General features: G+C 36.1%; 1 protein-coding gene across 3 annotated transcripts in view; it reads right to left on the reverse strand.

Annotated features, from left to right (window-relative positions):
- Positions 1-16330, reverse strand: part of STXBP5L (syntaxin binding protein 5 like) — a 184841-nt gene that overhangs the window by 39253 nt on the left and 129258 nt on the right. For 2 of the 3 annotated variants that reach the window (XM_030943412.1, XM_030943403.1), the window contains exons 17-20: positions 13658-13783; positions 9692-9843; positions 7942-8013; positions 1203-1268 (exon numbers count right to left, since the gene is read on the reverse strand). In XM_030943412.1, coding sequence (XP_030799272.1) covers positions 1203-1268; positions 7942-8013; positions 9692-9843; positions 13658-13783 — 416 coding nt within the window. The remainder of the gene's footprint in view (positions 1-1202; positions 1269-7941; positions 8014-9691; positions 9844-13657; positions 13784-16330) is intronic. The other variant, XM_030943420.1, reaches the window with a different exon arrangement.

Raw genomic sequence — 16330 nt, forward strand, 5'->3', positions numbered from 1 at the left:
TGAAAAGTTGAATCCCAGTGAGCCACACAATAAATAATCTAATTATAACTGAGCTATCAAATGTTTTATTTTAAAGCCTATATCATGAGCTTCTGAGACCCTGCTCAAGAGTTTGAGCTCCTAGTTTTATACCAATATTATTATAGCCCATTTCACTTGGATATCTCCATATCTACAGATTTTGGGTTGCAAATAGTACAAGGAAATACATATTTCAAAGCAGCTGTTTTGTTTCAGCTCTTACTATGTCAGGGAAACATTTTTATTAGTTTCAGCTTTTTATAATTACTAATTAGTGGCTTTCATTCAAGAATTATGTATCCTGTTATTATGACATAACATATGTGAAACAATAACAGAGAATTTGACTAGCATACTATTCATGCTATGGGTATTTGTTACCATAACTAAGGGGGGAAAAATATCTGTCAATACTTACCAAACTACAAGGAAAAGAATTGTGATATGCATACCACAAGCAAAATGAATGTATCACAGCTACACCTCCTTATTTTCCACCACATTTAAAAGCCAGCTACTAGAAAACAGTTCTTAGCAACCATCTTTAAGACAGTGAACTCACATTAAAGAGATCAATGTAGACTAGGCACTTGCTGAAAAAGGTCTCTAGGAATGGACGAATTCCACCTTCTGAAGGACTATGGGCAAAATGGGAAACATTTATGAATTTTTGTGTGGCCAAGATTTCCCTGCCCTGGCTCATAAGCAAATGTTTTTATCTGAGGTTCTGCTTTCATTTCAAATTAAATAAATCAGGCACTGGTGTTCTAATGGCTAAAATTTACCATCTCCATATTGCTGATTTTAAATAATTTCATCATGTACACATATGCATAATATATACATATAGAATTACAAGGACTCCCTACTGTAAAAAAACTTAGAAAGCCTTTTAAGAAAACAGAGAAACAAGCTTCTTAAAGGAGGTTATTGGAATATACCTGCATGATCCTGTTACTTCAAATGTTTTCACACTGTTCACCTCAAGATGCACCACGTACATTTAAGTTTTCCTTAAGGAAGCAGACTTAGGATTTTACTGTGCTACCTAAGAAGCGCTTCTCTGGTAATTTCTTCTCTTTGGAACTATGCACTTCACTTCTTAGGGATTAATGAAACACAGTGATGCATGACATGAATGGCTTATACAGACTGCAGGAAGAGAAGCCAATCACCTTTACCTGAAGTGGGAGACTTGCAACGCTCAAGCTCCAGGGAAACTGGACTGTCACTGAGTTCAGTCAGGCCTGAAAAAATGGAGTTAAAGAGTTAAGTTACAATCTAACAGGGCATGCTTCAACTTTCTTGGTTGATGATATTCTGCACTTTAAAGTCAATTTGGAGAAAGGAATGGTGTGAAATGAGAGGGAAATAATCTATTTCAGATAAGTGCAGTTATCAGGCTGTCACTGCAGCAATTTAGGCTTGGTTTAAAAAAAAGAAAAAAAAAAATCACACCTCTTGTTAACTCAGATTTGTTTTCCGAGTGCCTTGGGATAGAAAAGAGTGACTGTACCTAACAAAAGAAAACAAGTAAGTATAGTTTAAAATTTAAAAGTCTGTGATATGACTCAAACTCATTCATCCCTGTCAATCTGATGTGGAATCAACTCTGTGCTTTCAACTGCTGCATAATGCAGGGAGGAAATCTTAAAAGAGGGGAAGAAAAAAAGTAAGATTACCGCTACTGTGCAATATTAGAATTTTCATGAATTCACACAAGACGGGTCATTTTAAAGGACACAGAGGCATTGATAATGCTGGCTGTGACACTGAATTTTCTGACAAAATACTTTCTATATGGCATATATATATATATATATATATATATATTTGTCAGGAACTCCACCTACATGGAAGACAGCACCAAGGAAAGCAATCCTAGTCTGTACTGCAAAAACTCGAGCTTGTTTCTGTGAGCAAACTAAGATCCACCTTTGGCACAGGTTGAATGTTCCAAGTACAAATATGCCTTTGGCATGGTGGGGAGGGAAAGTCTGAGTTCACTCTGTCTTTTACCATGGGCTAACTGGGCATGGCCACACCTATTCAAATGCACCCTTTGTATGTATCTGCAATGCCCTGTGGCTCACCCTTGTTACAGGGGCTCTGGCACTCCATACCATTGGCTACCTGGGACTGAACGCAGCCCTGCTCAGGCATTCCCATGCCAGCTAGGTGGACCCACAGCCCTCAGGTCAGAGCCCAGAGTCAGGGGTACATTACTGTCATCCTGATATTGGATTTACACACACTCTGCTTGTGCTGCATCCTGAGAATCAAACATCCTACAAGAACTTTTCAGTATGCTTTAAATGGGCACCATGGCTTCTGTAAGAGAACATGTTAGAATTTTTATTGCTTCTGGACCCTCAGAGGTGAGGCCCTGAGACCCTCACCACTAAAATTCATATACACTCTTGTTTTGGAAAATTCTGCCACTCAGTCACTAGTCCTGCTTTCTTAGTATTAAATCCAGTGGCATCTTAATGTAGGTAGTGACAACTTTATTACAATGTATTTTTGAACTGCTATAAGAACTGAAGAGGATCCAGAGCCCCAGCCAGCAGAACAAAAAAAGCCCTCCTACCATTAATGAAGCTGCAGGAGTGCAAGAATAATGGTGAGAGCCCTTTGGAAAACCAGCAGTATTGATTTACTCAGTTAAGTCAGTATTAACAACATACTTGCTCCTGACTTAAGAAACAAGATCTGCCAAACTAGACACTTTTGTTGAAAACCAAAGATTTTCTATTTTGAAAAATGTACTTGAGTCTTTCTTTCATTTCACTTAGAATCTGTGAGAAAAAAATTGTATTTCAATCAATTGCAAGTTCAGTCACTTTTGATGTTATGAGAATATTCAGAAACTGTAATAATTTGGGAAGCCTCTCAAGCACAGCAGATCTTACTTCCACTTGAACCCAAGATTTCTGTATGTACCTAGAGGTTTGGGACAGAATTGATTTTTTGCTGCAGAACTGTCTGCAAGGTGCAGAGGGAGCAATTTTACATAGCATAGAGGCCTTGAATAAATAAAACTTATACTGTTTCTTTTGTAAATGTATTATTTCAGATGGGTAAGTTTTAACATCTTGCCTAAGATGTTCTAAGCATTGTATAATTAGCACTGGTGTTGGATACAATACCAAATCCCAGGTCAGATTTGCTTCTAAATAGTTTGGGTTTTCTTTATACTATGGAGTTCATAAAAACAATATTCCATCTCAATATAAATTATGGTGCTATAGACTTAAACAAGAAAATCACCAAACTGCACCACCCAAGAGCAACCACAGTAAGAAAGCCATGACTTCATGTTTGGCACAAATTGCAACATGAAACATTAAAGATACATTTCATGTTGTGGTATTTAAGAATGTTGAACACCTGAACTTCTCTACAAACCTTGAATTGCTGTCAAGCCATGGTCACCCCTAGCAATGACCACCTACAGATGCCTTTAAAGAAGTGCAATATATTCCCATGTGAAATGGAAGTGGTACCATGTGCCCTGCACAAGGGCATTGGCTTAATCTCACTTAGATTTGCTTAAGCACTTCCACTTGCATATTTTCTCCTGCCATAAATCTTTATTTCTTTGAAATATTATGATGAGTTCTGCTCATTACACTTCCGTTTATTCAAAGTCTCTTTTAATCTTGCTAAATTCTAAATTCTGAAGATGTTGTAAGGCAATGAATTGCTCAATCATCATTCACTGAAAAGGATAAACACATATTCGTCAATTTTTTTGTGTTTCCTTTAATTCTACTAAATGTTTCCCTTTGAGATAAGAAAGTGAGCTCTCAAGTTTTTCCTTGTACTACTGCTAATTTTTTACTCTTATTTCCTTTTAAAGGAAACTAAACTAAGTATTTTCAATAATTAACCATGTATAAATATTTCCATGAACCTCAGCTTCCCCCAAATGTCTGAGAGACTACAACAGCTACTGAAATTTGATTAAAAACTATTTTCACTTTCCATTTTGAATTCTATAGGCAATTTGTTCCCCAAGATATTTTAGCTATATTTAGGCCCCCAAAACCACCACCCCAGCAAATTTTAAGCCCACCTAGAGCAAGAGGAATATAGCAGTAAAAAAAAGGCAAAAACCCAAGACTGGCAATGTGAACAATCCCCTGAGAGAAGATATACCCATTGACATTATAAAGAAATTGGCTTTGGTTTGAGCAAATCATAAATGTGTAAATAGTGCAAGAGGTATATATATCACATAAGGCATTAAAACACTTTTAAAGACTTCTCCTATGGATACTTTTCTAAGTTTAGTGCAATTTTCATTGCCTTTTTATTCAAGGATCAAAACTAGTATGAGGTAACAACTTTAATGAACCCATAATTTAAAATTAAGTTTGAAATTTGAAATTTCTATCTGCATGTTCAAATGATTCAGACTGATAATTTACTCTAAAGCCCCAAAGCCATCACATCTTTGCTTATAAATAAATGGATTATAAATAAATTGTCATAAATATTCACAAGCCAATAAAATAAGTAAGCTCAGTGTTATCTCAATCCCTCATCTTCACACTGAATTATCATACCATGTTTTCTTTATGTTTATATACCTATATATATCTATGCATGCATTCTTTGGAAATTAGTTAGCTCAGAATATAGCTATTGACTTAAGCTCAACTTATATTAGCTTCTTAGGTGTGAATTAAAGTGCCAATTACTGATATACAAGGACTCATAGCCACAGTTTTCTGCATCCTCCTGTCAGACCAACCATACTTGTGCTCACTCCCTCTCAAGGGACTGGCCTGAGGGAGGAAGAAGAACTTCTCACTGAAAAGTCTTCATGATGAAAATTATTTTGCAATGTATCAACATCCCTTGGATTTGACAACACTTTGGATGCTTCATAAAGACTATTTTCTTGTTCCACCAACAGATGGTATGAATTTCTAGTAGGAGATGCAAATTCCTTTTGCATCATTTTGGTATTTTTATATTCTGCTGCAGACATTATCCCCCTAGATGCAATAAATGTATTTGTTTTAATACTTGAATGCATATTAGCCAAAATCAGGTAATAACATGTACAACTTGATTTCAACTGAAGAAGAAAACCAACCAAACAACAACCAAGCAATCTCATAATTCTGCAATATGGCACAGAGAGTTTATTTTATTTAGCTTGTCATATAATCTTGCTGCAAAGGGAGGTGGCTGTAGATGTTACAGCAAATGGAACCAGTCATCAACACCTGAAAGTTATGCCCAGCTCTGCACTTATGCTCATCTTAGCTTCTTCTTTTCCTCAAATTACTTCCCTGATCGGACAATTACGTTCCAGTCTCTTCCACTGTGTATTCCTAGAACGGGTGACATTCCTCCCCTCCTTGCTTCCCTTTCCCATTTTGACCTCCCAAACCAGAGATTGTGCTACCTTAATGCTCTAAGTCCACTCTGGGTGCATTTGAGTCTACTTTACATATGTAACCAGTATCAAGCTATCTATAGATTATTGGCTAAAATTCAGAACATTTATTCCACCACAGCTTTCCATATTGGATATCCTTGACATTGTCGATTATCTCTTTCCTCTTCTCCAACATATTGCTTCTTTCCTCTTACATGTTCATTCTTTTTTTCCCTTTCCCTGTTCAGTTGCAGGACATCTCAGACTGAAATATCAACACTTTCTTTCTCTGACCCAGTATTTGAAGAGATTATTTTGTATAAACATGGCAATAATTTTTTATATATATATATCCCTAGTGATTCATAAATACACATCTTCAACTTGGATTTCTTCCATCCAAGTTAGAGTAGTAATCCTGTCTTTCTAAAATCTATTCAGGCTTTTCCAAAGAGGAAATAGTTCCAAATAGGAACTTAACATTGCCAAGATCAACCCAACGTATTTTTGTGCGGAAATCTCCTCTTTACTACACGAATAGAGTTATCAGCATCACTGTCTTCTCTTATACTCTAATACATAATATTGGTTACATCTTTGAATGTCACACTTTAACCTCATAATTAGGCTGGACACTAAATTACATTGTCTTTTCTTGCAAATCACCTCTAAAATGACCAACAAAAATGCAAGTATCTCGCTCATCAATAATCTCTTCTTTGGCTTCAATACCTGCAAGTCTTATTTCTCATACAGATCCACATGAAATTATCTTCCTGCTTCATTACTTAATTGAATCAACTACTCATATATCTTCCCATTAACTTCCATTTCCCTGATATAACCCTTAAAAGTTTAGACCTAATGTTTCTGTTATCACATGACTGCTCCTGCTTTTGTCATAATAATATTGGCTTCGACTGCATGATCCCCAAAAATAATTTACTTTTCCCATCATCATCCCTTATGAGAGAAGATAAACTTGGAGGCAAAATCCAAAATTCCCTCTTAAAACCCCTCTTAAAATTAATCTCTCAGATAAGCAATATAACAAAGCACAACTTGAGAGTGACTTTGCAAGATATTTCAGTCTGTGACAGATTCTAGTCCTGTTCTTGATCTTACTGCACCTTTCAGATCATACAATATATGCTCCTGTATAAGTATCAAATGACAAAAGCAAGAACCAAACCATTTTTGAGGAAAGAAATTAAACAATGATCTTGCCTAGAACTCAGACTAACACTTCACAGGAAGATTTTGCAGACTTTTCTGACTATGGGGACCAAGACAGAAACAAGATAATACATTTTCAGCTATGAAAGATTCTTTGGTCTATGTTTGTAATTCTGAATGAGATCACTGGTAATTTTTGCCCTTAGAATTTATTAATTTTAGAGGGGGCAAAAAATCCCCCAAACATTTGGCTGCTGTCTGTCACTCAGGTTCTCTGTTACAGACTTGAAATTAGCAAGATCAGACTAATAGACTTTAAGATATCATACACCAAACCTTTTTATGGACTGCTGAATTGGTAACTGGACTAGTCTTTTGACTAAACAGACCACCTTTTATGAACTATTATGAAATAAAGTCATAGAAATCAGCCTAGAGGAATGGAACAGAATGTGTCATGCAAGTGTACTAATGTATTTCAATAGCTACATAACTTTATATTTATGAGAGATGATCAAACAACTGCCACTCTTTTATCCTGTCTATACTGAATATTTAATATAAAATTGCCTATCCTGTTGTTCTGTGAAAAGTACTTTAAAAAGAGGCATCCTAGAGACCTAATTACATATAAGCACTGCAGTTAATTAAGATACGTATGGCTCATCTGTTGAACAGTCATTTTTGCAAAATTAATTATAGCTTTGTTCACTGTATTCTGCAGTGATGAATACTAATATTTAAATTTCATATCAGTATAACTCAAAATTTAAAGATATTAAAAACATGAATTTTCATAGCCCTCTTTGATGTATGTATTTTTATGCCCACTTTACATTCCCCATCAAAGAACAGAGGCATGAGATGGTTCCTGAAAGCCAAATATTTAAGTACCAAACCAAGATTGAAATTTTAAATTTCATAGCATCCAATTCAATGGGTACTCTTTTAAGCCACATTGTTCTTCTGAAAAGAGGGAAGAATTAATTGGTAACTACAGATAGTGCCATTGCAAAACAAGAAATGCTTCATATTAGTAAATGTACATGGAAACGAATATAAAACCAAAGAAAGATACTGTCACCAAGAACATAACATTGTTTTCTAAGGCCCAATCTGTCCCATATAACACTGCAGTTTTCTCTTTGACTTCCTTTCTAAAGAAAAGAATTTCTGTATAATAAAGGTAATTGTCAAAAATAAGCATGATTGACATCACAAAATGTAATAAGTTTGCATGCATGCTGAATGTGTTTAAAAAAACACATTACAAAGCACAAACACATGGGTTTAAGTCAGGCATAGTCCAATCATGATAAAGCTTTTTGCCTAACCTTTATAGAACTTACTCTGATAGGAAGTACGGATCCGTTTCGTTAAATCTGGATAAAAGTTAGACAGGCCACGCATGCAAAAGTTGTCTTTGGAACATGCCAGTACACCAGCATCAGCAGCAGGCAGAGGAAAGAGAGAAAAAACAGTCTAAAGTGAAAGGAAGTGATATCATAACCAGCATCTAGAACAGCCAAGGTGAAGAAATTTCAGCAGATGCTTACCTTCCAATTGGGAGATATAACAAGAAAAATAATCAAAAAAGTAAAGGATGTGGGATGGATGGTGAGAAAGCAGCTGAGGCTTTTTTTAGATGCACAGTTTCTATGAGCAATCTAGAAGTTGCAATCCTTCTCAGCGGTCATTTATCCGCAGTGGGCTCCATTCTGGCAGCACTGGATAGCTGGAATGATGCCTTAAAGGATTGGCCCAGACTGCCACTGACAGAGAAAAACCCTCTGTGATACAGTGCTTTTAACAGCTTTTTCTGCATGAGCAATCCTCCACCTTTTGTACAGAGTTCTGCAGCATGTTGTTTGTGGCTAGCTGCTCACATTTCTTAGGGAGCTGCTGTGAGGCTGGCTGAAACCAGACAGAGAAGCTGAAGGTAACTTGAAGCTGCTCGTCTCTTCTCTCCTCAGCTGCGCCAAATTTACATATTTAACACTTGGCACAGATGGGAACTAAGCTTGCCATGATTACATGCATAGAAAGTGAGATAAATGGTTTTTCAGGAGCAGAAGTAGGCCTGAAGACTTGTATTTTATTCTATAAATTTTCCTCTAGATTTTATTTTCTGTTTGGAGTGTAAACACATTCCCAATTAAAAAAAAAATATTTCCCGTAATTCTATGGAGAAGTAGGACTTGATTCAGCGCAGGGTCTGCTGATGAAAATGCTGATGGCATAAACCCACTATAATCTGTTGCTTTTATAATTTTAGCATTAGATTTAAAACTCCACATTTTCAAAGATATTTTAAAATCAAATTCTAAAACTTCACAGCTATGAAAAACACATTTCATAATTGTGTCTAACTCTTGCATGTTACTATGGAATATGTCAAGTGGAAAGACTTGAAACAGATGATCTGACTTTTTCTCATACAAATAAATGTTTATACAAGGAAATGTTTAGATAACCAACAAAGTATGGTAAAATTTAGCTCTACTGAAGTATTAATATTTCTAATACACAACACATAACAACAGTTATGACTTACTCGATCGTCTTAGCATCAAATTTTAAAATGGGTTTGTAGGTTTATATCAAGAACTGCACTAATGAAGTGCTTAATTTGAGCTCCTTGTGTTACCTACATAACATGCCTCCCAGGTGTTACACATCTCTAAACACAGCTGACTATTCAAATAAATAGCTCCTGGCAGAAAATACATTTAAGCTTAAATTGAAGTCTTACTTATTGGTATGAACTTACTGAAACCAGAAAGAAAATAGCATACAAACTACACATCAAGTGACTGCCAGAGAAACAATTTATTGCTCTGCTCATTTTGATTTTTACAGACTCAGCTAAGGGAATTACTTGCTGACCTCCATCCCAAAAGGAAAAAAAAAAACACCTCACAAAACATTTTATTTCTGAGAAAATGCCTGCACCTAGAGCATGTCAAGTTTCTTTTGCCAAGTTATAGAAACTCCATTGGCCGGCAAATAGTCATGCATTCCAAAAGCACTAGAAAAAGCCACAGGCAAAAAAACCAAAGAAACATATCAGGCTCATAAGCACAATAATTTATTTCCTACCTGCAGCAAACTGCCTGCTCTTGCGGGGTGAGCGGGGCTGCCGCTGGTACGGATCACTGGAGCCATAGAGGTCGAGGGTGCCCATGCTCAGCAGGACTGTCTTCTGCATGAAATCCACAACTGCCAAACCATTGCAGTTCCCAAAAGCCACTCTGCAAAGAGAAATGTCCCTCAAAAGTGTTAGCAATATAAATTCTGAAAGCAATAACAATTATTATTATGAATAGTGCACAAACCTTTTCTTCAGGAACTACTCAAGCTCACGTTTTTTATTTCTTACAGATTTGTAATCCTGAATTTTAAAAACTGTTCTCTGAATTAACTTTCCAGAAAGCAGTTACAACTTCTACCAACTTTCTGTATCAAACACATTGCAGTAATGCCTAAATGTTGCTTCATTAAACAATATAATTCTAATAATAATTATATCAATTAGGACTAAAAATTGGGACGTATTAAAAAGTGGTTATGCATTTATATAAAATACAAATATAAATCAAAATGTAAATACAAATACATGTAAAAAAATTCTTTTAAAGCTACATGTTACTGACAAATGAAATATATTAGGCTGTATTGTGTAGATACCCAAATCTGAAAAGCATTTATAAAATTTCCTTCCAACTCTGTCAGCTTATCTACAGCAGAGATTTCTCTCTACCCCTCTGAAATACTTCTGCAAATGCATTTTGATGGTGGTTTGATTTATGGGCAAGATCTCTTTCCTTCTGCATCAGACTGCAATTTTAAATTCCAGACAGAAAGGATTGCAGGCACAACCACAAAGAAACTCAAAAACCCAAACTATGTTCAATCATATTCAGAATCACTTGCTATCAGGTTCTGTAATTTTCTGCACAGAAGCATAAAAGCACTTAATTCACACTAAAAGTGAGCTGCGCACTCACCTCCACCTGACTCTTCTTAATGTATCTCCAAAATATCTGAAAGGAATTTGTGTGTGGAAAAACAACAACGCAAAAGGAAAGTAATGAGGTGGAGGGAAAGCAGGGTAGCTGGAAAATTTTCTTCTGTCCTACCTTTTCTTACACTGCTTATATTATAAAAAAGAGGGTTCCATATAGCAAATAAAAAAGTAATATGTAAAGAAAAATGAAATTATTTTTCCTCAATTGTCAAACTAGCAAATTAAGGCACCGTCTGCAACAGTGGCTTGAATTCTACTGTTTAGCACACTGGGTTTAGTCTCAATCCTGACTGCAGTACAGCATCTATGGAAATACTATGGATGCACTTTGACTTTTCCCCACTGGCGTTTTTGCCCTGACTGGTGTCCCTCAGGGGCCCATACTGGGACCAGTACAGCTTATGTCTTTACCAGTGACAGAGACAATGGAATGGAGGGCACTCTCAGTAAATTTGCAGACAGCACCAAGCTGAGATGTGCTTGAGGGACAAGAACCATCCAGAAGGACCTGGACAAGCTTGAGAAAATGGCTCGTGTGAATGGGGGTAATGGTTTTAGACTAAGAGAGGATTGATTGGATGTGTTCTTAAGTTCCTGCACTCTGTGTGGAGAAAAAAAAAAGCATAAAAATGACAAGTGTCAATCTCATCTACTAATAGTTTAGGGGAAAAAAGGCCATTTGCACTTTGAAAATTATTAATCTGAGATTAATTAATTTTCAAAAACATGAGTCATAAGAAGAGCTAGCAATCATTCACACCCCTGGTCAGCAAATTAACAAAATATATAATTTCCTGGTCTGTATTTTTCTAAACTCCTCTAATTTCACACACAAGCATGAATCTAACATTTCTTATACCCAAACAAATGAGTCTAAAAAAGACTCTGAAGTTGCTCATTAATAACAGTTCTGAGGATGAATAAAAAAATCTAGACAGCCATTACTATTAGGAAGGCTTAAGATAAATTACTAACAACCAAGTCCTTATGAAATCAAAACCAAAATGAATTTCTCAGTTTTGAGCAATGAACAGAATTAGTTGCTAGGTGATCTCCTATTCTGTTGGTATTTTTCACAGAAATGTCATAAAACCCTCATCAGACATTTCTGGACAATTAATATGCAGATTAGCTGCAAACTGTTACCCCATGAGCCAGTAATAAATTTTCAGTCACTGCTTTCAATCCAACAGAACCTACTTCAAAACAAATTTATTATTTGTATTTAACCTTGTTGCTCAAGGTTAACCTAATTCTTCAGTTGTAATTGAAGCATTTTCCAAGATAACATGAAGTTTTTGATGATTCATTTCAACATAAATAAAACAGGTGTTAATACTTTTGGTTTGTAGCCTTGGTACTGTTATAAGTAAACCAATTACATTAAATAAAATTTTGCAGTGTCTGAAATCTTTCATCTTTACCGGGAATAAAGGGTTTTTTGCATCATACTTTATTCCTGTTTCATGGCTGCAGTATAACAGTTCCAGAAATCATAGTAATTTAATTAAAAGAATAATGGAAACAGACTCTCCAGAACACACACCATTTTATGTCTTTGACCTAGTTAAACTGATTGGTATATGAAGAAAAATTAGGCAAAAAATGACCCAAATAACTCTACAATTAGCATGGCAAAAACTACATGCTCTCAGGCTTCATGCTGAAGTGGAATAGGTTTCTCCACATGGTGAAGATAGATAACAGGTAACAAAGTAGTAAACAAAAATTCTGATAAAAGAAAGGACTGTGCCTTCTCATAGGCCTGAGGAAAAAGTTAAGAGTGATAAGAGAAAGGAAGAGAGAAGAGAGTCTGCAGAAAAAATGTAAGGAAAAAGACCTTTCTTGGGTAGATTTTGTAGGAAAGTTAAATTCAGGTTATCAGCCTACTTTATTCATACACGCATTTATTTCTGAAACACTCTTGCACTGGGCTTATGGCATTTTAAAGGAGGCTGTCCCATAATCTATTATTGCTCCTAGCAAATGAAACTATTTAAAACACTTGATTGAATCAATCAGTGGTTTAGGAAACCACTGTGACCATTAGGAGAACCACAACCTATCAGAAGAGTTTACAAGTGACAGAATGGTGTGATTATTCAGATGCTGCCTTGAGGTCTGAGACCTGCAAAGGAGCAAAACCTAACAATTTGCACAAGTGACAAATGTATCAAGGTATAGCAAAGAAAAGAAACTCCTAGAATTCATTAATAGGAAATGGTCTAGAAATTCAGGCTGAAAACTTGAAAAAACAGGCCCCAGAAGACAGTATTTTTGCAGAAATGTAAAAACTCTGCATTAAATGGCCTAAGTCTCTGAAAAGAGTCCAGTGACTTACTGAAAATCAGCAGGAGTCAGCACCTAACACCAATTACAGCCCACAGTTTTATTGGAGTAACACCTACAGGGAAAACCATTTTAATGTATCAGGGTGACTCTCAGTAAGAGAAAACATTAAAAATTTGCAAATAAACTGAACCTGAGGAAACAATTACACACACTCATTTGCATTGCCAGCCAGAATAGAGAATTTAAATGCTCCTTATTCAATTCTCAATTTCAGGTCACCGATTCTTATGCAAGCAGACATTAGCACAGACATAAAAATGCTGCTCTCAGAAGACAATTTCCAACTAAAATATGATGTAATGAAAAATGGTATTTAACAGTTAATCACTTCACCATTTTCCATTAAATGCATTTCACCTTGGTGAACCTTTCAAAATAACTTTGAAAATTACAGATTTGAAATGCAGTTAGATCTTATTTGAAAGGATGGAAAGAATTATGTGAAAAGATTCAGTCTTTTAAATAGGATTAGTAAAAATATTGGCAAGAATGGCAGTTTAACATCCCATATTACAATCTCTGTGTCAGTTCAAATAACTTTCCCCCAAGAATCTGATTTACAGCATCTTTTGAATACTTTGCTTTGACCTTAATTGTCTGTGGGAAATTTCAACGTATAGTTAGAAAACATATGATTTAGGGCAATAAACAATAAATCAATGCAACCTTAATTCTGAGTTACTTACAGTCCATAAGCAGAGTTTACAGCAAGACTGGTAATCTGTTGTGGAGGCTCACCATCCACCCACACCAGCTGGATAACCAGATCTGCCTGGTAGCCAGGAGGCATCCGCACAGGTCGAGCCTTAACGCTAAGAAGAAGAGGTACAAAATAAGAACAAATAAACACTCGGCCATGAAAAAAACCTGATTTGCATCATAATAAATTGTCAACTTGAACAGAAAACCTAAAATACTTTGAGATTTTGAAAAAGGACATTTTTGTGTATTTGGAACTTTTGTCTTATGAAGCAAAGCATGACAGAAAAATGTAAGGAGGCAAGGGAAGATGAGAAGATACACCTTTCTGCAGTGGTCCCCACAAGAGCATATTAAAAACATATGGACTTAACAAACCTATTTGTCCATGTAGTGCAAACAAGTCCTGTTTTACTTCTAGGAGCACAATCACCTATTATGTGAATGAATGGTTCCTGCACCAAATCTTATATAACTATTAACACCTGTTCCTACTGCGTTATGGCAAGTTCAGTGACTTGCAAAGCAGGCAGGGAAGGTTTTAAGGGGAAGTGTAAGAGCTGAACACCTCTGTTTGACTGCTTTATCTGCTTTTGTGAGCGGTAGAACAACGTGGGGTATGCTGGAAGAAAACATCATGCAATAATAGCAATACTTTGAGGTGTTCATGTTAGTCATTAGTACATTCATGCTGTAGTAGTAATTTACGGGTAAAACCCAGTAGTCAGTGCATTTTCACTGTACCTGTTACTGGTGAGAGTGCTTGTATTGCACCCCTTTGCACACAGGCATAAAATAGGGCAGTATACTTTATGAGAAAGTCCTTCCTCATCTATCCTCTTAAATGCATTTCCTTAACAGCAGCTTGGCACACTCACTGTTCTATTTCTTTTCCCTATAGTACTCTTCAGACCTTACATGTGTATTTGTCTGGAGCAGTAATCAGGCACTTGGCTTGGATATTGTCGTAGGAAAGACGTGACAGTGCAGTTCAGCAAGTGCTGAACCCACTACAGTTGGCAATAGCCTTGTATTGTTGTTTTGTATAAACAGCAAACCTCTGCTCAGAGTTTTGCAATTTCTGACCTGTTCTGCTGGCACTAAAGCTTTGCCCTTTTCTTTGTTCATATGATACATAGCCACGAGCATTTTTGAAGTGATGCTATTCATAACCTTAAAGAAGCAAGCCCTGGATTACCCAGGAGTATTTGTGCTGAGAACAAAGGTGTGAACACTGTGAACTCAAGCTGCCAAGGGAGAAGGGTCCTTTGAGACCAGGATAAGCTGAAACTACAGACAAGAGCTGTATCCAGTAAAGATGTATTATTTTCAAAGAAACTTCACAGCAAGCAGAAGCTGAATATTTTACAAACAGTCTTTCAGAGTATCTTTGTGATGGAGCCCTTCAATTTCTAATGTCTGTGGATAAGCCTTTAAGAGGCATAACAGTGGTGGTCTTTCCATCTTGTACCCCATTTTCAGCTTTCAGCTCCTGCCCTTAAAAATGTTAGACAAATATAGAACAGGTAAATAAAATCCAAGAACGAGGATTTAGTCTAATACCCTTTCAGCTGAGCTTTCCATCCATATTTTCTAATGGATAACTGATGGTGTGGCAGAACACAAGAGGCAAGCATGCTGCTCCAACAAGCATCTGTCAAAGCAAGAATCTGTTTTCTTCCTCTAAAAATGCTACCATGAGACTGACAATGGCTGCAGAAGTGATTCTGATCTTCTAATTTTTTAATGTGGCATTACTTTTCCAATGTGTTTTTAATGACATCCTGAAAAAATTAGAGAACTTCAAGTACCTTCTAAGTTTTCTTTTGGATTGCTGTCACTTGAGGGGAAAAAAGCAAACATATTTCCCTCTAAATATTTTTCACAATAAATTTGAGGATCTGCTTTGATACAAATGGATATTATTTCACAGGGATTTTCTCTAAGCATATAATAAACTGTAGGTGGAGAAAGACTATAATAATGGAGTAAAATAATTTCAGATTTAATGATTCAGGTTGTCATTCCCATGTTTCTGTGACATCTTCCTGCTTAAAAATCTTTGAGCTGTTTCTCTTGTTTCCCTAACCATACTGCTTAAACAGTAATGCAGATATTCAGTTCTGCACCTTGTTTTGGATGGCTTTTTATCTGAAGTGTTTATAATAAAAGCCTAAACAGACTGCAGTAGTATGACCAGAAGGAATGTAGACATTCCAGTGATTTCCATGACACCTTCTTGTTATGCTACACTGAATTTCATTGTTGCAAAGTTTTGGTTTTTAGTTTTTTTCACAAGATATTCACAGTTCCTTATCACTTTGGAGTTATTTGCAGCTACTGTCAAAACCCTTGATTGACCTAATTTTGGGATGATACTAGAAGTCTGGGAAAAAGACTGACATTCTGGGTTCAGCTTTATGATGACAGCATTTACATCAAAAGTATTTAGCTGCAAAATCACAAATCCATTGGTTTGTTAGGTTATTACAGCTGTCTATTTCACTGCAAAATCTTCTGAAAGAAGCAAGAACAATATTTACTCCATACTGCTGCCTGCCTCTCTTGGTAACAGTTACTTTTGATTTCAGAAAAGCGTCAAATTTTCATTACTCCAGTCCCTTCAATTACTTTCTTCCTAGCAGCTATTCACAGACACA

This window comes from Camarhynchus parvulus, chromosome 1 (genome assembly GCF_901933205.1).
Source record: "Camarhynchus parvulus chromosome 1, STF_HiC, whole genome shotgun sequence".
Taxonomy (NCBI): domain Eukaryota; kingdom Metazoa; phylum Chordata; class Aves; order Passeriformes; family Thraupidae; genus Camarhynchus; species Camarhynchus parvulus.